Source organism: Rutilus rutilus (genome assembly GCF_951802725.1).
Source record: "Rutilus rutilus genome assembly, chromosome: 10".
Taxonomy (NCBI): Eukaryota; Metazoa; Chordata; class Actinopteri; order Cypriniformes; family Leuciscidae; genus Rutilus; species Rutilus rutilus.
Window position 1 is genome coordinate 21,636,841 of NC_140215.1, and position 26,318 is coordinate 21,663,158.

The window sequence follows — 26,318 nt, forward strand, 5'->3', positions numbered from 1 at the left end:
CGAATAAATATGACATTTATTATGGGTTTATGTTAGCATTGTTTTAAGTTCACTTAAATTAAAAACTGATATATTTTTGAAGCCTAATAAATGTGAAAAAAAAAATCAGTAGCTGTATTAATATCAGTAATACTGGCCTTCATTCATAAAAAGATGCCATTAAACAATTATTTAAAATATACTGTCTTTATGTTGTTTCTACATTAATTTGATTAACTGTGAAATTATTACATTATAAAAATTAAAAACGTACAAAAACATTTCTTTTTTTATTGCGATTAATTGCGATTAATCACAGAAAAAATGTGTGATTAATCTAGTTAAAATTTTTAATCGATTGACAGCACTAATATATATATATATATATATATATAATATGGTATTTTTGGTCAAATAAATGCAGCCTTGGTGTTCATAACGTTTTCTAAACCCAAACTTTTAAACAATAATGTATCTGCAACAAATTAGTTTAGAAATATATATTATAACAAAACTGTGTAAATTTATGTAAAGTATACAGAAATACTGACATTAATATAATACACAGATTCACAAAATAATATATATGCATTGCTTCAAGGACTAGATTCAAAACTAGGGGGCATCTGTTACCTGGTAAAAGGAGTGGTCAGAGTGGCGCTACGTCAATAGGGCGGGGTTATTTACCGGTAGGTGGGGGGAGTGATAGTTTGAAAGTGTAGTATAATTTCAAATTCTCTTAATTGAACCTTTCACCTGAGGTCGCTTATGTAAACAATGTAAGCTAAAAATGTCAACAACACCCGTCACTATAATAGCTGTTTACAGTGGCGACATGAAGCGTGTAATTTCCTTCAACACTAACATAACCCATGCGAAGCGAGGATGTTGTAAAACAGACTGTAAAATAAAAATATGTGTATTGTTAAAATGAAAATGGACACTTGAATCGCAATCCCCAAAGATAATAAGCAGCGTTTTGGATGCCAACACCAAAGTGAACTGAACTGAATGCGCGCGTGCGTCTAAAACAGAGAGTAAATTGCGCCGTCGCTAGGACAACTGAATCTAGGCAACGTGATACTGATAACAAAAGTGATTTATCCACCCCACGACTGACTGAAGTAGATTTATTTGACCGGGACACAGCTATTGGTAGGATTCTCCCCCTTCTAATGTCCTTAGACACCAGCCCATGATTGAAAGTAAGAGATGGGCTGGGCCGCCTAGTGTCTGTGTGACAATAGAGGAGCTGAAGGTGATCGCGGGAGCGGCAGCATCACCGTAACGCTCTTCACGGAGAGCGGACACGGGCATCACATCTGCTCATATCCGTCTGACAAAGATATAAGTTTATCCACGACCACAGTAAACCGGTTATTTGACGCGAACTGGACAAACTGGTCTCACTCTTCCTCCTCCACGCGTGGGCTCACTAGGCTGCTCGCGCTCCGAATTGGAGAGCGGCACAAGAGAGCTGAGACCCCAGCGTTCAACTCACAATTTCGGATTCATTCCTGAACGGCGGATGTAATTTATTGGGAGAAAACCATCCAAAGGCTTTATTCAATCACACAAGCGTCTCTTAAAAAATACGGCTGTTGTTCGAGGCTGGATAACCGTCTTACCACCGCGCGAAGGTCCTCTGCCTCGGGAGAAATTGAACCGTTGTGGAGTCGGTAACGTTATACGCACTTCCACGCGGTCCGAACAGGTGTACGTGTTCATAACTCCATCCGGGCTGATTTCGGAAGGTCTGAGTGACGATTAGGAATTTATAACCACATTTTGCATTTCTCTGCAATATCTGGACTTAATCGCCAGTGCAGAAAACAGGAGAACTATGGATATCAATTGGCTTATTATAGCCTTTGCGGTTTTGGGTAAGTTATGTTTTTACTACATATTTCATCATTCCGTGACCTCACTATTTAATGACCCATAGAGATGATTAATAAGGTGTCCTTTTATTTCATTACATGCACTTGTTGCAGTTTTCGTGTCATTTGTGATTAATGGTCCTGGTATTTGAGATGATACAACGAAGTGTAAGCTACATGTTAATTTCTCAACTACACCGAGACGTTTTTCGCTATACCTATGGATTAATGTAAACCCAAGTTATAAAGCTATGGAAGTATAGTACATACTGGCATGTTAAGTAGTCTTTGATGCGGTCCAGCTTGAAAGTTGCATCCTCTTGAACACTGACAGTAAATTGACCAAGGATAATTCAGGTTATCTCGAACATCTACACACACACACACACACACACACACACACACACACACACTGTATTTTCATGTTTTATGGGGACTTTTCATTGACGTTATGACTTTTATACTGTACAAACTGTATTATTCTATCCCCTTACACTAGCCCTACCCATTACAGAAAAAAATCTGCATTTTGTATGATTGTATGATTTATAAGCTGTTTTCCTGGGGACCAACAATTCCCCTCAAGGACAAGGATTTTGGATATTGCCATCTTTGTGGGGACATTATTTATATATATATATATATATATATATATATATATATATATATATATATATATATATATCCCCATAATGTAGGATTTACCAGGACACACACACACTCACGGCGTATTCGGAAAATATGGTGTTTGTACATCTCTGTATGAGCTATGAGCAGCATGGATTTAAATGTGAATTAACTGTGTGTGAATCCATGTACTTATCAGTGGTTAAGTTGATTGTGACCCAGCAGCATGCTCTGAATTGTTTTTCTTTATTTATTTTTTCCCCCACTTTGACAAACAGGAGGCAGCTGGGTCTCAACAGCTCTGGTCAGATGAGTGAGGTTTGGTTTGGGGTTAACGTTGGTTTAGAGAGCCCAGCAGGAGATTAATGTTCCTTTATGGGGGACATTAAATCAAGTAAACAATGGAGCACATTGATTGATTTGAGGGCATTACAGATCATTCCACTCTTAAAGGTGAACTCAGTATTTTCTTAGCTAATTAGAAATGTTTTGAATAAAGAGACATTAACAGAACTTTTAAGAAATAGCATTAAAAATGTTCACTCACATGATATGAGGACTTCAGGCATGTCAGTTCTCTAGAAATAGCTGATTTTATTTACATGGAGTGGGTTGCCCTCTCATGGCATGGGTGCCGGCGGCATTTTGACATATCACTGTTATGAAATGAATGTAGTTATGGTGCGTTCAAGTAATCTCAGACAGATTGCATTTATGAGTCACAGCAATGTCATAATTCTGAGTGGAAAACTCTGGATTTTCTTTGAGCCTTGAATTTCCAAGGTGGGAGCGTCATAGTTAGAAAACACAGTGCATCCAGAGCATCTGTAGTTGATGATACATTTATTGAAATGTATGAAATGATTTAATTTACATGTTAAGTTCCATGAATAAATAGTAAAGATAGTATTGCACAATTATGATACATAGATAACAATTCAGTTTACAGCATCTCCATAAATTTTATAAAAACAAATTAAGTTTTATTAACAAAGTTCGGGAGGAGCACGTTCAGATAATTAACATAATTAACACGGGTGGAGAGCATTCAGTTAATCAGCGGTAAGAGGTAGGCTATATATAGCAGACCTACCTTTGTTCGTTGACAGTTTATCAGCATCGCTCCACCACCCCTTCTCCACACTTCTAGTTCTAATCCCTTCTATACATGGGGGGAATACTCTGGGTTTGGGCCAAATTCCGAGCTCGGAGCCCTCGCCACGGACAGCACGCCAAATACGCACACAGCTTTCCTCCATCTAATTATATGTAAGTGTCAACTCGTGAAAAACGCAAAAACACACCTGATGCGCAATCTTTATTCATAATTTTAGTACAGTTAAAAACCTTGCTGTATTTTTTTGTAGAAAAGGTACATTGGTGGTGGTTGAGGAGAGATCCCCTGACATGATTGTAAAGCGCTTTGGGTGTACAGTAGTACATATGAAAGCGCTATATAAATGCCCGATTCTATTCTATTCTATTCTACATTGCCATCTTGCTCTGACCAAAGTGATTTGAATGACACTGACCTTGTAATTACACTTCCAAGGAAGACTTGAACTCACAGTTACTGCGACTACTATTTATAACCGCAACAACAATATATAACCGTGAAGAAATACTGATACTATTCTGATGAATAACAGCTAAATGTAAACAAAAAGTGCACCTTTAATCCACCCAACAACTTTTGCCAATATAACTTCATGTTTTAAATCTGGACCTACTGCTTGAGGGCTGACAAGTTTTTCATTACATGTCAAAGTTTATGACACGGAAACACACCTTGTCCCTGAAAGCCAGACATCACTCACACACACCTGGATTCAAACTCACCTGTGTGACGTCAGAGGTTCTAATGTGTCATTGGGTTGATTAACACAGCATAGTTAGTCACACAGAAGTGTGTGATTTAATCAAAACAGATGTGTGTGATTCCAATATGACAGTTTATGATCTTACTGTCTGTCTGTCTATTGATGATGAATCCATTGTCTAGGTTATACTCAGCTGGACAGCTGGAGCTCTGTGTTTGTGTTGTGAGAAAGCTTGTTTTGCCCTTGAACTAGGTTAATATGACATTGCACTCAGACTTTTTCTTTGGATTAACCTAACCCCCCACAGATTGTCTCCCACATATCCATGCAGATAAGTGGAGTCAGGAGGAAACAGGCTCTTATTTCATAAATCACAACCCTTTTCCACACTTTTCAAGTGGCTGTCAGTGCTCACTCACAGTCTTTCCCCAAGTGCCAGTCACAGACAAAACCATTAATGTCTGCATTTACATATTCTACTCGTAACTCCCTCCCCCATTCGTTTTTTGTCCCCTTTCTCTCACGCACACAAATACCGTCATACTCATTCACACAAACTCTCTACCTCCTAACAAACAACAGATGGCTGTACCCTCCTGGACAAGAGGCATGTTAGTTCTGCTGGGAGGGGACTGGGTGAAAATGGAACATTGGTTACTGTTGGCTGTCATATAATTTCATCTGAAAATCTGTGGAGGTCTGATTTTGCGTTTGCTCTCAGCAGGAGGATTTGATCAAACGAACGCAAGTACTTTTTGGTATTGCAATATTGTAGGAAACCAATTCCCTAGATCATCTTTGATCCATACTGGTTCTTTAGCTTTGAGTTTATCTAAAATTACATGCAAATTATCGTATTTCATTAGAGAACATTAGTTGGTTTGGGGAAAATTGACACAGACGCTATCTATCTATCTATCTCTATCTATCTGTCACATAAATTGGTTGTCTGGGAGGGTAATGGTTTGTAAAAGTTAAAAAATGTTAACATAAGATATCTCTTTAAAAAAATAAATAAACATATTTAAATCTTTTAAAAATTGACTTTTGCAAATAACCTTTGTTAAATTTATAGACGTATTTGTTAATATTATGGACCAGAGCTTAAATAGTTTTATTTTTTAACTAACAACTAAAAAAAGATTTATAAATACTAACCAATATATATATAAATTTTAAATGGGCTTTTTTTATGAGAAGTTTTTATTTCTATGATGCATTTATTGGAGAGAATAATCCTGTCAGACGCACCACTGCTGTGAACGCGCGTTCACGTAAACACAATTTAAACAATGTATTATTCAATACATTACTTCTATATAATTATATATTAAGTTGCTCAAGCAAGTGGTAAAATATTTAACCATGTACTTATATTAAAATCTTTTGTATTTAAATTTTAATACAATAAATCTTGCATGTCACAAATAACTTGTTTTTCCACCTCCACGAATAAGACGAGTGTTGTTCATTATGTCGCCTTGTTGAGGTAAATTGTAGTTTTCCTTGCTTTAACTCAGTCTTAAAGTGAAAAAAGTAGTAATTAATTAAATAAATTTATGGTGAGATTACTACATTTTATTTAATTAATCGCACTTATGGTGAAATTACTACATTTTCAGGTCAATCGGTGTTCATTTTGACCACGAAACATGCGCTGTCACTTTAATTCAGCGTTTGCAGCACAGCAGAAATAGACTCGGTGCAGAAACGATCTCTGCACTGCTGTATACGCACCGCAACTGGAACAGATCGATCATCGACGGACTGCATCCTCGTGCAGTGTGAAAGCTCTGTTAACATGGGTACGGAAAAAAAATACTCACCGCAAACGAAATATATGTGAAACGGGCGTTAGACTTGGAGCAGGAGAGCTACTTCGGCTGCTACTCGCACTCGCAGTAGAGCGAGTGTTGCCATCTTCAGTTCAGCGACACATTTCCAGCCGCGCGCTCTCTGTCCGCTAGTGCTCAACTGTATGTGACGCAAGTGTTTGTTTGTGTGTGAGTGTGCGCACTCATTGGGATAATTGTAAACACAGACAGAAAAGACATGCCATCGTGGAAATAAGATAAATAACATATTACTTAAGGGCCATTTAGGTTTTTTTTAAATAAAATAACAAATTGTAATCTGTCGCTATAAAGAAAATCAAATCAAATTTACTTGACCTCCAAGGGGGGCGGGGGGAGCCGTTAGGAGGGCGGGGCGCCCCCCTTATATAATGGTAGGGGAAACACTGCTACACTAGGCCCATACAGTATGCTAATTTTAACTACTTTTCATCCATTTTAATTTAGCTATTTGAACACCATAGAGGAGGCTGTCACAGAGAATGATAGAAAGGAAAAAAGTGTGTGCTAGAGAGCGAGATTATTCAAGGTGTTTGTCTGAAGTCTTTATTAGACTCCCACTGACTCCGGCGCATTAGCCGAGCTTAGCTTCCCTGCATGAAGTATAAAAAAAAACAATGCTCTCATTTCCCGACACTCACTAGGCTGGCCTTATTAAAGCCTCACTGAGTGGATTTTGGTTTTATTAGAAATATAGAGGAAATTAAAGGTGCTGTAAGCAATTTCAGCCGTTTTCTTACACTGTTTTGCTAACTTCAACTAGGCTACATGCCCTTGTCATACAAGATCATACCCCCCTGAAGCATCATATCCGCCTTCTGCAATGACTGTTAAAAACATTTCATTAATGTGATATTTTTTTTTTCTAGCTCATCAAAAAAGAGCTTTACTTACCCAGTAAGCTGTAGGCCTACTTAATATGACAAACTATAGCGTTCTAACCAAAGGCAAAATGGTCACAAAATGGTAAAATATGTAATTAGCTTTGCTTATATAATGCATAATCATTAGCCTATATATAATCAATATATGATTTTTCTCCTATTTCTAATTCAGAATCACATAGTGCATCCATGAAAAGTTGATAATGTAATGAAAACTTTGTTTAGAAAGTGAGTTTTGATTCAGCTGATTTAGACTGATTCAGTGAGTTCGTTCAGTCAAGGATTCCGCCCCCGGATAGGCTAAATAATTTCCAGCATTTCTTCGATATTTATGGTAAAGATGCTTGTTTTCAAACTTATTTATTAACAGAAGCTGGGAATATTGATATATTAAATTAATCAACCATTCATTTTGTGGTAATTTCTTTATTTTTTTAATTTTTTTTTATGTCTTTTTAGCATTAATAATAATAAATCAATTTAAATACTGTTACTTCATCCTGCGGCCCCCTTTGGATGTTTGCTGAGGCCTTACAGAGATTCAAACTGTGTATCCTTTTGAATTTTTTCATTAGGGGTCCTATTATGATTTATCACTTTTTCAACTTTAGTTAGTGTGTAACGTTGCTGTTTGAGCCTAAAAAGATCTGCAAGGTAACAAAGATCAAAGTCCACTCCAAATAGAGAGATTTTATTTTACAGAAAACACTTTTCAAGAAGTAGGCTACAACAAACGGCTCATTGGGACTAGCCTAAGTCACAATGTCACTCATTTAAATAATCCCTGCCCACATAATATGCAAAAAGGGGGCATTGTCTTTATAAAAAGGGGGCGAGAGCTGGTTGAGCTGCACTAGAGAAAACAAAGAAGATCTTATTGCCATGCAAAGAGATGCTGTTTTTTCCACCCCGGGTCCAAAACCCCCTTGTTTGGTTTTCCGAAGGTGGACAAACTTAGAAAAGTGTGATTTAAAATGTATTTTTAAACACTTTTCCTGAACATTTTTACCCCAACGTTTATCTGTGTGCTGCACGTTTTATGGAGAACAGCTTCCAAAACCTAAGAGAGTACAATGCCGGCTACACACAAAAGCTTCTCCTGAAAAACAGAGCAGTTCCCACTTTGTCGGGACAGTCAGTTGTTTATGGATCACAACCTGTATGTTTTATTATTTGTTGTTGTGTTTTCTATTATAACTTTTATGTTGTTGCTACGATGTAAACAACAGGCAAAGCTGTTTGGCTCCGCTAGCCTGCTAGCTAACATTACAGTGTTGATGTAGTGTTTAGCTACGGTGTTTAGCTACAGTCTATGTAAGACTGTTCACAGTCCTTAGGAACTTACCACTCTGAAATGTCCTGTCCTGTGCTGGCAAAAGTTCTACACAATCCTCTTGTTCACAAACGTTCTCCGGGTCTGAATATGGCTCGAAGGAGTATGACAAAATTGATGCCACCGTTAATATTTACACCTGAGCAGATGAAACTCGCGGTTATGGTAAGGGGTGACATTTACAGAACACACGCAAAGCGGTTCGCTAATAACAACACACTGGGCCAGCTAACCAATCAGAGCACATTTTGTATTTTGGAAGGCTTCCAAAGCTTCAACGAAACAGAAGCTAAACAGTGTTTGAGACAGACTGGAAAGAGAGGTGCAGCAATAATGTAAAATATGTGACACGATAATGTGTTTTTGAACAGTCAAGCATGAACCTATTCTAGTACACCCCAAAAACAATATTAAGACTTCGTAAAAGAGCATAATCCTTTAAAAGAAAGGAGTACAGTACTTTTTTCCACAGTACTGTAGATTCAGCTGTGGTGGCATAGATAGAAAACCCTGGCTTTCTCCAAAACTTCCATCCTCCAAAGACCTGTCAGCAAAATAAATCTCAGACAGGGTTTCTGATTGGTTATATAGCCTAGGGCTGTCACAGAGACAGGTTGTCATTACTCAGGACACCCAGTGATGTGAATCGGGTAGAAGATTCCAGAAAATGTATCATACCCAGCACTGTTGTGGTCCTGCATTTCTAAAGTAATTTTTTTTAAATAAAGTTTAAAATGCACAGATTTATAGATGGATTTGGTCAGAGCGGGGAGGACAGACTGGTTGACTGCTGAAACCGTAATGCTTATTCTATAACCCTGCCATGTTAGCGCTCTACAAAGCCTTCAGTGCTGTTTACACCCAGCGTTCAACTTCAACACAATGGAGTTAAGAGTCCCAGTGATATGTAAGATTCTCGTAGAACACACATTGCACAGATACACACTGTGTTCATAGGGACATGGTCATTGCACTCTTTCTAAAGAGGCTATTTACACCTCCCACACAACGCTCTGCTATCTTGCCATGGCTCTTCAGTCACTCTAGTTGTTGCAGGACATTGTCGTCCTTCGAAAATCTGAGAATGTCATGGTAGTTGAAGGAACTCTCAGCTGCCTGACTCCCGAATGACCCGTTGCTCCAGAATGCTGATCCATGAATGTTTAGCTATGAGTGTCTAGCCAGGGTCCCAGGGCCCTATTTGTCATCTGTCTGATACATCCTGTGTACGTTCAGGACTGCCTTGAGATGAGGCCAGCCCTACACGTGTTTATACATTCATGGCATTCTGTTCATTTTCCACGCTTCAGGAGATTATTACCATGGTGAAGATCTGTAGTATACACTTAAAAAAGCAATTACTTTTCACAAAGTATAAGCTTTTGAGTTATACATAATAAAAATGTGAATTAGCCTACTTTGAATCAACATAATAACCAATATTCTTAAATCTTGTACCAACTAGTCTAACAGAGTTGTCTGAACAAACAATTGCATGTTGAACAATATTGGAGATTTATTTTAAGGTTTACAGTTATGCAGTTTGTGTATGTAGTGATGTTAAGGGCTTATCTTTTTACATGATGTTTGTTGATTGGTGGAAGCTATTGGGCATAGGCCTAGTATCATATTTTATACAAAAATACGGTTAAGAACGTCGGGTCTGGTTTCAGATGGGGTCAGACATGTTGACAAGTTTTTTCTCTACATGATGACATGAAGTTTTATTTAAGAAGATGTAAAAGATCCAGTCAGGGATCTGTTGAGTGTATTTGTAGATGTCCCACAGTGGAATAGCTAACAAGGGAAGTGTTTGGAGGCTTGAATTTTGGTTACAGTTTCAGACTGAAACAAAAAACATTGGGACATGTAAAAAGTGTATCTAAACAGTAATCCAGGTTTGGAGATTTTCACTAGTGATTGAAATATTTCATTTTCACATATTTGACTTATGTATGGTGTGTGTGTTTTTATAGCTGTTTGAACACTTAACTGGCAGGTTGGTCCCATGAACACTGTGCTTTGTGCTACTGACATCTTAAAGGGTTAGTTCACCCAAAAATGAAAATGGTCATTAATTACTCACCCTCATGTCGTTCCAAACCCGTAAGACCTTCATCCATCATCGGAACACAAATTAGGCCCAGAAAGGTAGTAAAGACATCGTTAAAATAGTCCATGTGACTACACTACATTTTCACCTGCCATTTTCTGCTACATAGGCTAGGTGAGATTGTAACTAAAAAACTAAATTGGTCTTCAATCTTAAATGAATGGGGTTGTTTGGTGTTTGAAATTGTCACTGTTTTTTACTTCCATTCTAATGCAGACATTTTGATTATTGGCCTAGTGTTCTATGAAAATATGTGGGGAAAATATCTAGGCCTATATCCTATCCTAGTCTATATAACTTCATCTAACTCCTGTAACCTGCATATAATTTAGAATTAACAGTGTTCAATTATGTGCATACATTTAAACATGCAAGGATTTTGTTTTTTCAAGTTATCTTGATACTCTTAAAATTCTCTTAAAATGTGCAGGCCTATAAAGACAGCATGTCCTGGATGAACTCACTATAAACATTTTAATGTTCAACTCAGAGTTCTGGTTTAAGGCGAGACACTACAGGTGAATAGGGTCAAATTTTTAGCTAGCAGATATCACCATGAAATCTGAGTATTGGATAAAGCCAAGTTAAAATTGATTTTTTCATTGTGTTCACATTAGATGGGAAAAAAATTACAGAGGGATTTATGGATATCTACTTTTGTTATCCTGTAAATCAGAATATACTGTCAATAGCCTTAAATGATTTTCGCCATGTTTTTTGGAATAAAATGTTATATAAATCAGGCTAGGAATAATATATTTACAAATCCCTCTGTAAATGTCTTCATAATATAACTAGGTTCAAGACTGGAAAGTTTGGTGTATATAGGTGCTACTGAAGTGGAGATTTCGGACTTGGAGAATGAGAGAAAAGTCATTTTGAGAAAACGGGCTTTAAAGATTTATCATCAGCCAATGAGATTGCGCATTCAGCCCTTTTACTTTCACGATTGGTTGCTGATAAAAAGGAAATTACCATATTTGGACAGCTTGTACAGGAGAGAGAGAGCTTTACAGCAGTGCATGATGTGATGACAGGGAGCAGAAAGCGATCGCGGAGCAGCATGTTGATTAAGAACGACAACTTTTGTTGAATTTATGAGAAATCTACAGACGCAAACAGACAAAGTGTAGTAAAATAAAGACCTAAATGTGTATTACCAAAAGTCTGAAAGAAGACATGTTATTGAAGACAAATATCCAAAAATCTCAAAATTGACCAGTAAAAAAATAACGATGTTTTTGCCTGCCGTGTCTCGCCTTAAAAATTTATGAGAATTGACTAATGTTTTAGTGTGCTTTTGGCTAAATTGTCAAATATAGTAAACTGTCCAAAAAAGTGAATATATTTTATTCATGGATATTTTAAAGGAAGCGCGTCATTATGTAATGACAGTTATTTGTTGACTGTTTTGCCAATAAAGTATAGTACAGTGCTGAAAAATGATGGGGTAAAGAGGGGGGAACTGGAGCAGAAATGTACTCAAACTTGCGCTGCTTGTATGAGTGCTACACTTCTCAACGTATTGGAGCATTTGGGCTAACCGCTAAGCCACAGCTTTATTGTTTACTTTTCATCCCTTGAATAGTATGCTTGAATAGGTTGTGCTATCAAGAGTGAAAAGTCAAGAAGTTTTGTGTGGGTGTGTCAATTTCCAATTGTTCGTCTTTATCAGGTCTACTACTGTGAGACTTTATCAGCTTAAACTGTGTTGTCCTTTGAATCACTAGTGTTTATCGTTACTCGTGTGTTCTCTCAGGTTCTTTGTTGTTTATTTTTAGTTCCTTCCCTGTGCATTTGTGTGTGCTGGTAGGTGTGCACTTGCCTGAAGTGGCTCAGATTAGATCTAACCAAAATGGAAACATGCAGCAGGGGGCTGGAGTTGGTAAGCTCTTTTCTGCCCCCCTTAGCTATTATACATGATCTTCGTAGTTGGCTCTGATCTTTGCCTGGGACCTGCTTCTGGCTCTTCCACATTTACAGGAAATCATGGAAAACCAGACCACCTCTCAAGATCTGACCAAGAAACTGAGGCATAAAAAGTCTTTCCTGCATATTGGACCTCATTCAAGTTGCTTTATGTGTTGCAGTGACTTCTTTGAATTTCTCTTTAAGAAATCTCCTCCTCCTCCCCCGACCTCCAAACAGCTGAGAAACACACACAATTGCATGACCCCCAAACACCCACACCCCTGCATAAACCCTTCCACCCACCCACACAAGACATTTAAACAATTTACTAGTGCTTAGGGGTGGGTGATATGATTTTTTTGCTTTAAATAAGGATTTTATGATAAAAATTCTGAAATTTTAATGGGATCAAATATTTATATCATCATTTTCAATATCACAAAAAAACTAATACTAGCCTAAGTAAAAAAACAACTCAAGCTTACTGAAGACTAGTAAACAGTGACAAAGTTTATCAGCATGCACATGTAGTGAAATTAGTTCTCTTTCACTGCTTATAATTTGCGCTTCAACAGTTTTAAAATTGTTTCTTTTTAAACCGCAATGCTTGAAACGCATGCAAATTATAAGCTTTCGGGACTGCGCAGGACAGCAATGTCACATGAATGTAATCGCAATAGAGACAATAGTCCAAAATCTCTACCGGTTAATCGTGTCAACCGGTATATCGCCTACACCTATAGGCCTATATGCTATATTTAACAACACATTTTTGGTAGTAGCTCTTCTCAAAGCCTGAAAGATTTTAAAGGGGACCTATTATGGCCATTTTTATAAGATGGAAAAAAGTCTCTGATGTCTCCAAGTGTGTATGGGAAGTTTTAGGTAAAAATATTTTGTCATATAGGCTATATATATATATATATATATATATATATATTTTTTTTTTTGTATGTTAAAATTGCCATTACCATTACCATTTTTGTGTGTGTCCTTTTAAATGCAAATGAGCTGTTGCTCCCAGGCCCCTTTCAAGAGGAGGGCGGAGCTTCAAGAGAAACGGGCAACTACAAAACAGGACAATCTCACGTACTGAAAATGTCAGAAACTGTCAGCGGTGTTCAGCCATATATGTTTGCACCAGAGTTGGACATTGATGCCTACAGAGCCAGAGAATATAAACTGCATGGAGATAGAACAGGTATAGTTTAGTTTAATTATGGTTGTAACTTATGTTGTCATCTTGCTTTTTTCCACTATTAGTACAAGCCTATTGTAGCAGACATCCGAATGATGGCAAAAACTTTACTGATGAATTTTATGAATTTTATTGTACATGATCACACAAAAGATGAATTAGCCTATCTCCAGTAGAATAACAGTAAGAGCTGAATAAAATAGTACACATTCAATTCTTATCAATAAACTCTCTCTCTCTCTCTTTTGCAATTATCATCAACATACACAGCGAATTACACAAAAACACTCGTTACAACTAACAGTAAACACACATACAAACCTTATGCCTTTTCAAGGGGTGCTTAATAAACTGGTCAACTTTATATGCGTAAAACAACTAAGATGAACTGTAATAAAGTACGTGCTCTCCCTTTCATTACTGCCATATCCATCTGCAGACTATAGGCTGGATCATGAACAGTTTGAACTGATCCATCCTCTAGTAACAACTTTTTAGAACGATCTGTTTTCTCTATTGTCACTTTGTATTGACCCTCGTTCACAAAGCAGTCTTGTGTAAAATGAATCACGCAGACATAAATTAATTTCAGTATATGGGGGCGAATTTTCTTCAAAAATAAAACTAATCCAAAACTTCAGCAGCTTTGATGTCGGGAGAAAATTAAGACTCTTATGTTCACTCTTACATCCAACAACAAAACACCTGAATTGCTTAGGAGACATTCTTGTCGCTACAGCTGCTTCGGCTTGATGAAAAGGGTGGACAGTGTAGAACTAGCTCAGGGCGTTGTCTACGGTAATACGGCAGAGTCTGTCAGCAGTTGTGGGTGGGGCCTGTACAAAGTGACGTCACTTTGCCCAGAATCTGCGGACGGCTTGTTCTGAGACACTGCTTATGATTTAGCCTAATAGGATTAAAAAAAGGAATGGGTGTTTTTTATTATTATAGGATGGTTACACACACACCAAAACACACATTTATGGTCAAACATTTTGCATAATAGTTCCCCTTAAAATTTTCGTCATTGCAGTTCTATTATGGCTCGTTTCCACCAAGCAGTACGGTACGGTACAGTACGGTACGCAATTATTTCCGTTTCCACTGTCGTTCCAAGTTGTGAATGGTACCAAAATGCCGAACCGTACCGTACCACTTTTTCAGTACCCTTCCGTTGGGGTATCTAGCACAGTGGTACGGTACCTAAAGGGTGGAGCTAGACTCACTGCAGAATGTTGATTGGTTGACAGAGAATCATCACTTGCCCGTGCTACAAGGGGAATGACAACATAAGGAGCGCCATTTTTCAATATACAGTTCAAATATAATACTACTGTTATTGCGGCACGAAATGTAGTTTTAAGAGTTTTTCAGGCGAGAATGTAGTTGTTTAAAGCTCAATTTTTTTTTTCTTTTGTTATAAATAGGCTAACGTTATGCATGCAGTGAATAGAATCAATGTGCGTTGCCTAAACCACATTTGTGTGGCTATAATGTTTAAGATTTCTTTAAATTAAAACGAAAAGAGGCAGAGTGGTGTTTTATAACTTAGTTTGTTTTATTGTTGCTTAAAATGTACAGAGATAACCGGAGTAGCAGAGCTAGTTGAGTGACGCTTTCAAGAACGCGCTGTTCCATTTGCAGAATTACCGGACTCGCGCCCTCGGGAGTCATACTTTGCGTTCTTGGTATTGAGAAACGCCTAATGTTGGCGCTTGTCTTCTTGTGACAAACAGCCACATGCCGAGAAGCAAAAACAAGATCTGCTGTATGTCATAAATTGTTGTTTACTATGTCGTTTTCTTCTTCGCACGAAAATGACTTAGATCGCTTCTTTCCGGCATAGGCTACACCACTATCAAGTAACGGTAGCCTACTCTTGGCGGTGGAAACGCAAGCAGGATCAGGTTTTACCTTCCCAAATCGTACTGTACCGCACCGTACCGTACCGCACCGCTCAGTGGAAACAAGGATTGATAGTCAAATTATATTACAGTGTTTCCCATACATTGGTTCACAATATCAACACAGCCTTTTGGAAAATCTATTTGTGGTTGGCATTGACATCATTAAATAAACATGAGCACTGCACGTTCCAAAGTCAAAATGCGGCGTGGGTGTTTTTATATGAATGTATAAGTGAATTGACGGTCTTTAGAAAAGTTGCAATGTTATTTCAATTGAATCTTTCTTTATCTTTCCTGATAAAGCAGAGTTTATGAGCGCTGCACTGCTTTGTGCAGAGCCGTTACCGTTATTTCTGCCGCTCCCAAAGCGCCTCCTTGCAAACTTGTATTAATACTAGTGTGGATTTTTTTTCTACAATATTCACTCATGACAGTAAAATAGGGCATTCAAGTCAATCTACTGCAGTATTTCCTCTCTCAATCAGTAGAAAATGTGGTTAACACCCAGTCAAGCTTGAAAAAAAAAAAATACTGTCATATACCGTGAAACCGGTATAATTTAAAAAAATACTGTGAAATGGATTTTTGGTCATACTGCCCAGCACTAAGTGGAAGCCTACTGGATTTTGTTCTTGTTTGTGAGCCCTCTATGAGTCCAAAAGATGTAGCAATTTGAGCCAGAACAGACTGAGTTTGGTGGACATAACTTGGAATCTCTTCATAACTTGAAATCTCTTGGTAAAATTACAGTCTGAAGTTTTCAATGGAAACCCATGGGATTTTGCTCCTGTTTGTGGTGCAATCAGTCAAAGAAGATGTAGCAGTCTGATTCAGGACAGTTTGTAGTAGGCCTACTCTGCCAAATTTGGTGAATGTAGGTTGAAAGGTGAGTATTAAAGTTTTGTTTTGAGTTAGGGATATTGAAAGAAACCTAGGCCAAATCGTTTTACTTTATTGTGGTAAGAGTTCCTGTATGCCCTTATACCAGACACTTCCAATAGTCCTGACTTCCCTCTGTGTAAGGTCCTGAATACCAGTCACAGAGCCAAACCTAATAATTAGCATCTTTCACTCCTGAAACTGCTTTTGGAAGTAGACGAAAGCCTGACTCTCTTGAGAGACACTGCCATTACTGCTTTAGCAAACCCAAAGCATCTGAGTGATCGCACTTAAAAGGACAGAATAAAGCATTCAATCAGGAGCTGTGTGTTGACGGCTTCATTAACTCTGGTTAGAAACTCTGGTGTCTGATTGGCTTTCTTTTAGAACAAACAAGTGAGTGGACGGGCAAAAATGGTAGGGTAGGAACGAGGGATTAGAGGATAAAGGCTTCTACTTTAGGCCACACTGCCATTCAAAGACACAACGTGACTGACATTTCCTAAAGAAGTCAGTCAGAAGAGACTTAATTAATTGTTAATTAGCTTCCTTTCTAATGTTTTGCTTTATGCCCAAACATGCAGATGGAGATTGAGTTGAGTTAAAAGCTAAAAGCTGTCATTCACACAACATACTCAAATTTGGTTTTGCATGGGATTCCAGATCATCTTTGTTAAAAGGAATCAGTCATTAGTTGACTTAATGATTAAGTGCTTTAAAATGTGTCTACTCACCCCACTGTGCCGCCATGTAAACGAAATGGGGCAATGGAAAGGGGGTAGGGAAGAAGTGCTCCTGTAGCAAGTGGGGAGTGGGTCTGGGGGGTCTGTGGGTGGCTAGACTAGACACTTAACAGACGGGAGTGGATTGGTGATCCCGGTGGGATGTGGGGGTACTGTTAAAGCATGGTCGTGTCGACTGGTCACAAACACTAAATATTTTAGTATGTCCACGGAACTGATGGATGGAACTGTGGAGTGCAGTGTCTGCAACCTGCTCATGAATAATTCAAAGGGGGACTTGAGGAACAGTGAGAAGGCCGGTAAGTCTTTGGGTGGGGGTTGATTGAATAGATGGAATCATAAGATGGGGTGCAGTGAAGAGACAGATTGTTCTTGTTCTTAGTGATTGACCGTAAGTAGGACGCATTCCTGTCAAGTAGGGGTTGGGGTTAGGTGCTTTAACTACGCTAGTAACATGCATTATCCATAATTTCTCTGAGATTTTAGGGGTTCAGTATGTAGCCTAATTGTTTAATCAGTACACATTTACAAAGAACCAGAAATGTCATACTAGCCTAAAGTTGAGGTTACTTTACGTCCCTGTTATGTCAGTCGAGACATTACTGTTTCCACCTGCTATTAACATGCGTTTCAAATGCATCTTCTGTGACCACTTTTGTTTGGATATTGTCAAGACTCCTCTCTTGTTTTGTCACTCTATAGCCACTTTTCCACTGTCGGGCTGAACGGTTCTAAGAGTGGGAAGGAACGGTTCCAGCAACTCAGGAATTGTCACTTGTCTTTTGCTTGTCTACCAGTCTCTCTGTAGCTGGCTACGCGCGCTATTTGAGAGACGTAAACACAAAATAACAATAAAATGAAAATAAATATCTGATCATCCTCCATAACACGGTCGCTATGTCATCTCGTCATTTGTAAACTCTTGCGTTACCAAGGCAACGACTGACGCATTTGTATGACATTCCAAAGAGCTCCGTTATCAGTCCCACGGTGGAAAATGAAACCATATCTGTGCCGGCTGGCCCGGATCATCATGGAGCAGTTAAGCAAAGAGAACGATTTGGCCCGACGATGGAAATCACTTTCTCAGGAGTGCTGAGTGTGGCATGTGTATACTACTGAATGAATGATCCCATGTTGCCTGGCTTATGAGTGAACTGGAAGGGAAGCAAATGAAAATTTCGACTGGAAGGGCAGCAAATGGCAATTTCGACAGCAAAATGTTTAAATGACTTGTTTTAATGCACTTTCTCTCAACATGTCCCACTTATCACTGAAACACTTCTCACTGAAACACTTCTCACATCACCCTGGTCTAAGACACATTCAGGATGGATAGCGTTTACACTGTATGCAATGTGGTCATTTGCATTTTGGACTATATTCAGTTTCAGTGATCAGATCTAGCTTCATGCATTCTTTTTTATCAACACTTGAATGTGGGTAAGTTTCAGGAAAAAAAAAAAAGCTGAGAAAATCGCATTTTTGTCAAAGACTATGTCCAGATCGGATTCAGAACGATGATCAAAAAACATTGCAGGAGTAGATCGAGTCCATCAACACTCCCAAAGCTTGCACAGTCCTGTACCTCATCCTGGATCGACATTACATTCTGTAATGTTAGGCAGTTTTAAAATATGCTGTTTAATGTTGATGTACGTGTTATTTTACATATGCATCTGCTTACATATGCTATCGCTTGTTTCTGCTTCTTCTTCCCCTGTGTCTTGATCAGGAGATTCAGTACTCTTTCAGAAGATGTCATAGTGCCTCCTACCGAATTAGCCTACACTGAAAACATGGAAAGCCGGAAAATTCTGTCAATGGCGGGGAAGCATTGTCTCATAAATGACAGAAATTTCCTAAAAAGGTGGGGTTACTTCTGAAGTAGTGCAGCATCGGTCATAAATTTGAGGTCATTAACCTGTTTGTGGCACGTGTAATTTAAGGCTCTTTGGGGGAGACCCCTATGTGCTCACCTGCTGGAAAATGATACATGATCTGACTTACTAATAAAAGGCAACTGAATCGGCTAAAGTATAGTTCCTGTAGCTCAATTTGAAGAGCATGACTCTAGCAGCGTCATGGGTTTGATTCTCAGGGAACATATGTACTGATTGAATGTATAGCCTGAATAATACATTGTAAATGTACTTTAAGTAAATGCACTTTAAGATGCAGAGAAATTGAGTTTTTCTGTTGTCTCTTCTCCCTTCCTGATGATACAGTAAAATTAGCAAGTGGAAGGTACAGTATGATTAATATTGATCTAGACTGAAATTAAGTAGTAAATTAACTAGCCAGATCAATAGCTAAATGTTACAGCTACATTTAAAGCTTGCAGTTTGAATCATTGCTGACAATTTGAATATGTTTGCCACTTCCTCTGCCTGTAGCTCTAATGACATTTACTGCTTCCTCTGCATCAGGATTAAGTGAAAGCTGAAAGAAGTAACTGTGCATTGCGAAATACAGTTTGTGCTTTAGCCTCCCCCATTTATCTTCTGTACCCTGTTATATTATGATGCAAGAAACAGTTTTTGAAAAGACCTCTGTGCTGTTTCTTGTTTTGGCAATGAGAATGGTCTACTTAAAGGTGCATTGCGCAAGTCTCTGAGTTTTTGCAGAACTATGCCCCCTTCTGGCGACACGCGAAACTGCAACCAGAGTTGTGCACGCGGTTACGTGGAGTTTGCGTTGGGGTTTGGGATGAACTAGAAGTCGGTCTCTGTGAATCCATCTTCTACTTTTGCAAAAGTCGCTTGAGTTGTCTTCGCTGATGCGGATAATGGCGGCGAATACACAAACCTGCCCGACATAGCCAGGTGAGCGTGAACGCGCATGACGTCACGCCCAGTCGATTCCGACCCGAATCCCTCTTATTTATTTTACTGTACAGGATTATAGAGGCGATCGCAGTGATCATAGAAGGGCTCATTCAGCCCATCAGGCAATTGTTTAAGCATGTATGGGTTAGAAAAACGGGTATTTTTAACATGAAATGTTGCGCAATGCACCTTTAATGGAAGAGTATACAACATTGGGATGCCCATGACTCTACTCTGATATGAGAAGATTTTTTGGAGCATTGTCCATTCTCTTATAGCCTATACCTTCTTGTTAAGTGTTTAATAACTTAGATGATATATGCTGGCTGCTCTTGGACTGTATGTTTGAATGTCTAGACTAATTAAAAAAGTTGATATTTAGTTTGTTGCAACAAAATCTTTGTTCAACTTTTCAACTATGATAGGACCTTCGTTCTAAAATGTACAAGCCAGCTTTATATTTTTATGAATTATAAGATCCAAATAATAACAACAATAATAATAATAATAATAATAATAATACATTTAAAAATTGGAATATTGAATTATACTAATTATAATAATCCCTGTGTCTGTTTGAAAACAGGCTGAGGGGGTTTTCATATGGAGATGGGTATATGGGTTAGACTAAGAGTAAGGCCAAGCAGCGAGCATTTATTTAAATATCCATTACTAATTGTCATAGTATTTTAGTAAGTAACATTACAGACAAAGATGTAGAACCGACATATTGGTGCGTGTAACCAGCATGTAGTATTACACATGTGCATCTATCTGTGTCATCCTCTGTAAAGTCTTTGTAACAAATGTGCTCAATGAATATTTAAAATGTGTGTATCAGATGTGTAGACGTCAACCTCTCTGTCTCACCTTTGTGTTACACTGTGAAGAGCTAAGTATTAGATGGCTACATGGATTATTGATGGAGAAGACAGTGCTCAGCAGAGCAGCAGATGGTTCTGTAGCCTATATGTTCCTGTCGGGGAGGGAAGATCGATCTCTGATTTGCTGTGTTTGCATTAGTGTTGTCATGATACTGGAATGTCAACTTCAATACCATACCTTGAAAAATATTGATTTTTGATACCATGGAGAAAACGGCCATAATTACCGGCATAAAGCTAATTTGTTTTTGTTTTTTGATGATTTGGGTATTTTTGTTGATATAGCCATTAGCCAAGTCTACACACAGCACAGGGAGGCTTTATTTGAATCGTTGCACTACGTTTAAAAAAAAAAAAAAAAAAAAAAAACAGACGCACAAACAGTCAGTAATAGAATAAATTAAACCGTAATAAATAAACAATTTGCGGATGATAGCACATAGATACAATAGAATAAAGAGACAAATGAAATAAGAAATACTACAGAAATGAAAGGCATAAAATGTAAAATAACACGGAATAGTGTAGTTTTCATTGTAAAAATTAAATACAGATTAATGCTTAAAATTAAAGTTACAAAAGTTATTCAGACAACAACGAGTGATTTTCTCTTTTGTCTTTTTGTTCTCTTATTAACATGACAGGTTTATTAGGCTGCTGTCACTTTAAGAGCTAACTCAGGGATCCAATATACTGCTACACAACATGCGTTTTCTCTCAATTCTCCCATGCTGCTAGAATGCGTGTTGTGACATTGCAACTCAGGAATTGTCCCTTGTCTGTTGCCTGTTTACTAGCTTCTCTGTAGCTGGCTCAGCGTGCTATTTGAGCGACGTAAACACAAATTAATAATGAAATAAAAAAAAAAGTCTGATCATCCTCCATAACGCTGTCGCCATTTACATCTCATATCGTCTATAAACTCTTGCGTTACCAAGGCAACGACTGACGCTTTTGTATTACATTCCAAGCGGCCGTTATCAGCCACGCAATGGAAAATGAAACCCTAACCCCCAATTTCCACCAGATGCTTAACGGCTGCGGAACGGCTCCGCTGCGTGACAGCTCCGTGTTCCGTAGTCCGTCAATACCCACCAGGTCCGTATTTGTTGCGGAACGGCTGCGGTCATGACTGCAGCTGAAGTCACAAGGACCCACGAGATCTCGCAAATTCACGTATGATCGCGCGATATAAGTGCTGAATTGCTGCGGAGCTCTCCGGCATCCGGCAAAAATAGAAGCTCTGCGTATCTGCTCCGGAGGGCTGCGGATCGCCGGAGTCGGAACGCAGCTGTACCGCATTCAGTGGAAATACACTCATTGACTTTAATGGAAACCTATTGACTCCGCCGCCGTGCCGGAGCCGTAACGCAGCCGGTGGAAATTGGGGGTAACCGTAACGGTTGGCACGGAATGGAACGATTAAGCAATGAGAACCGATTGGCTCTGTGGTGGAAAAGCTAATTATTTACGTTCCGAAACTGACTGTATTTACTTGAATACTCGCCATTTTGATTACATTTTTTTATGTATTTGACCGTTTAAGCGCAATAAGCCATGAAAAAGAAGTCAATTTGGTTCTCACAAGCTGTTTGAGAAGCGGCTTCATGAGAGCGCCACTTATATAGATCAGACAAAGCGTAAAATGAGTAAAATGATGCGCAATACAAGACCTATTTAACCGGAGCGAATGAGATGATGATGTGAGAGTGAGAGGAGATGGGTGTGTCTCAATTGACCGTCGGAGAGAAGAGAGAGTGAGGACGCACAGCTGGTATCGGTGAATCGATATTGCAGGAAAGGAATATTGGCACCATTTCACATATTTCGGTATCAATAAATATTGAAATATCTAGACTGTGTTTGCACGTATGTTGTCTTTTAGGGTGTAGATAGTCTTACAAACCAGACTTTTGACTTTTGGCATACATTCTGGACCACACTGCAGCTGATTCTGGCCAAGAAGCACCTACTTTGTCAGTATTAGGCTAGATTAATCACAGTAGCTGTGTCTGAAACCGCTCACTCGTTCACTCATTCACTAATCCCTAACGTTACATAGTAAATGGAAGTTGAATGCACTACATCAGCAAAGAGTGAACGAAAATGAGTGAGCGAATTCGGACGCTGACATAATTATCACGCGCCAGAGAGCATTTAAACATTAACATTAACATAAACATAAACATTACCTACCCATCTTTAATATTTCCTTTTTTGGCTGTATGAATTGTATGTAACAATTGTATGTATTTTTCACGTTTATTGCGTTATTTGATAAAAAAAAGATAATAAAAACACTTGCTTGTCATATTTTATTTTTACATTTATATGTGAAAATAAAAGAGAACAAAACACTACACAACACATTCGTTTATTCAAATATAGATATAACGGTATATATATATATATATATATATATACAGTGTATATATATATATTATATATATATATATATAAATAAATAACCAGGCGTCTGGTCTTATAAATGATTGTTTTCTATCTCGCGTGCGCCGTTGCCATGGTGACATTGTTGCTGTCCGCCATATTTATTTTTCATTCGTGCTCTATCGCCTTATCGTGTTGGATTGTGGGAAATAGTGTCTCAGCAAGTGTACATCGGATGTACACTCGAATTCAGAGAGGATTGTGGGTAAAAGTAGTGAACGAATGTAGGGAATGATGACGTTCACTCAGAATTCGGACACCACTGTCGGTACACGATCCGTTCCACCTGCACGATCCGTTTCACGCATGCGCGTAATTACGTACGTTAAATAACAAACGGGGTCTTATGGACGTATTTTGTTATTCTGTGCCGTGATGAAGACAGAAATATTATGTCGGTGCCTGTAACAGTTTTATACACTGCTGTCACGTTATTTGAGCTGTTTCTGGATGAAGGCAGACTGCTGACAGTGAGTCGTGTTGACAGAGTTCAGGGAAAACTTCCTAATGTCAAGTTTAAAATGAATACGTGCTTAAGGTGCGTGACAAACACACGCGCACTTCAGTTAGTGCGATTCAAGTGTTTACATGGTTAAAAACGGCGTACGCCACCTGTTTTAATACGATTATAGTTTATGCGATTATGAGCTTATCACATTATTAAGTATTGTGTTTACATGAAGTAAAGCATAATCGCAATATTGCTAAAATCCCATTATACGCATGCGTAGAACGGATCGTGCAGGTGGAACGGATCGTGTGCGCATGCGTAGAACGGATCGTGCAGGTGGAACGGATCGTGTACCGACAACCACTACAAAATGGCCGACACCCTAAATAGTGCACTATATAGTGGATAGGGAGTGATTTCAGACACAGCTATTGTATTTGGTAAAAAAAAATTGTGACATTTAGTGATGATTGATTGACAATAGCCTAATAGATTTTGGGGAAAAGCTTTCTGTCTATACAGTAGGGTTAAACATTTTGGGGAAAAAATCGAATTGCAATTTTTCTTTTCTTTTGTTACATCTTGTTACAAAAAGATGTGTAATTACTTTTTTTTTAAATGCTGTAAAAAAATAATAAAAAAAATCCAGGTTTGGATGGCTGCACAATTTGGTCAAACATAACATAACATTGATATTTGATAATGTATCAATGTCAATATCAATATCAATATCAGAGATGGAATTTGTGTGGAGCAGCATTTACTGCAAACCGAGCCCTTGCAAACACTTATGTTATAAAAGAGTGCCATGCTTCACTCAAAAACATGCAGCACATATATTTATTTAATTAAATATTTTTATTTTTATTTTTATTAGGCTATTTGTGCAGCCTTTGCTCTCTCAGGACATTTTTCTATGCAGTCAGTGTGCCATAAATTAGGATTTGACTGATATACAGGATTGCAGATGCGTTTGCTTTGACCTTTGCCCTGACTCCAGCTTCTTATGCGTTTTAAGTATCCATTAAATGTAACAGTTTGCATCTGCGTGAAAGAACTTGCACGTTCCATTGAAGTCACACACATGTTTTGTATCAGGCCCAGACCTTTTAATTATATTTAGGACCCTTGTAATTTTGAGTCGGACTCATGTTGAGCATCAGGTGTCCTGTTTTTGTACACATGCAGCGTGTAGTGGACCGTAGTAGCCAACACCTCTGTTCATGTGTCCCGAGGATGTTGTTCAATTTAGAGTTTGTTTATGCATGAAGGCAGCCTAACACAAGCACTCTGATTCGTCTAAGACCCTGACCCAGAGTCCAGAAGAGAACCGCCCCAGCCCAACAAAGGAAAAAGAGCTTAAATAAACAGCCAGCTGCAAAATCCATGTACTGTCTTATCTTCAGGGTCGATGTTTTTGCTTCAGTTCTGAAAATACTCTGAAAGGGTAACTATAAATTCACAGCATGCTCGTCTTTTGAAAGAAATGAATCCGTGTTAAACAGAGGCCAGCTCTCTCACCTATTGTGTGCAGCAGCAGGCTTCCTTTTGAAATGAAAGATGGAGTGGCTGTAGAGGGCTAAATTGTTGCCAATTACAGGGACGGGCCACAGAATAGCCTTTACTCTTCTGTTTGTGTGATACATCCATTAAGGAGGAAGGGGCAGAATGCTCAATCCTAATGACTGGCTTGCCTGTGTTGGCCTTATAAGTGCTTTTTTGCTTCACATTGGCTAATGCATCAGCATTTTAAAAGGCACATGCTAATGTAGACTTCAGTACCTAATGCGGGATGCTGTCTTCACTAGTGCCAAGCACTTACATATGCGCATAGTGGGGATGAGCTAAACAACATATTTTCAAAATAGACTAGTCAGTGGGTTGACGGAATAACTAGTCGGAAAACCTGTATAGGTAACACAACACCAGAAGCAACAGCGTGACATGATAAAACACATATTTTCCTTGTTAATGTTTGATTTTTATTCATTTTGCACTCATCCATTTCGTTGCAAGTGCAGTGCGCTTGCAGAGAGGGCCCGCCCACACGCTTCTCTGATTGGCTGGGATGTGTGATTGATCTTGTTGTGACTATTTGTTTACTCAAATCAGTAGCCTATTTGATTATTGATGTGGCTTGCTCATTTTTTCATGTTTTTACATTTTGATTAAATTTAAGTGCTATGATAGGAAAGTTAAAGCTGCAGTCCGTAACTTTTTTGGGTTAAAAATTATCCAAAATAAATTTTTGAGCAAGTACATAACCGGCCAGTGTTTGAAACGATCTGCTTGCTTTAGCTCGATTCAAAACGGTAAGCTTGTAATAATGATGTTTTTAATTCCAGTGGTACTGGTGGATTTCCGCGGGAAATTCGAGCATGTCTTTGCGTCATTACGTCTCATCTGTACACATAAAGAAGGTGTCTCGGCTAGTAGGCTATGTTGTGTGTGAGGATATTGGAGATGGAGATTCTCCACCGGCGCACTGACTGACAGCTGCACATTCTCCTCAAAACATTGGCTTCATCCGCGCCGTGCCGAGGCACAACCCACGTAAAGTTGATAATTCCGTGAATAACT

At 38.5% G+C, this 26,318-nt stretch overlaps 1 protein-coding gene across 1 annotated transcript in view; it reads left to right on the forward strand.

The window, feature by feature from the left end:
* Nucleotides 1–1,137: 1,137 nt before the first annotated feature.
* igsf3 (immunoglobulin superfamily, member 3) overlaps nucleotides 1,138–26,318 on the forward strand; it is a 167,909-nt gene continuing 142,728 nt past the window's right edge. Inside the window, exon 1 of the mRNA XM_084420277.1 lies at nucleotides 1,138–1,862. Within this exon, the coding sequence (XP_084276403.1) occupies nucleotides 1,823–1,862 (40 nt within the window). The 5' untranslated portion in view covers nucleotides 1,138–1,822. The remainder of the gene's footprint in view (nucleotides 1,863–26,318) is intronic.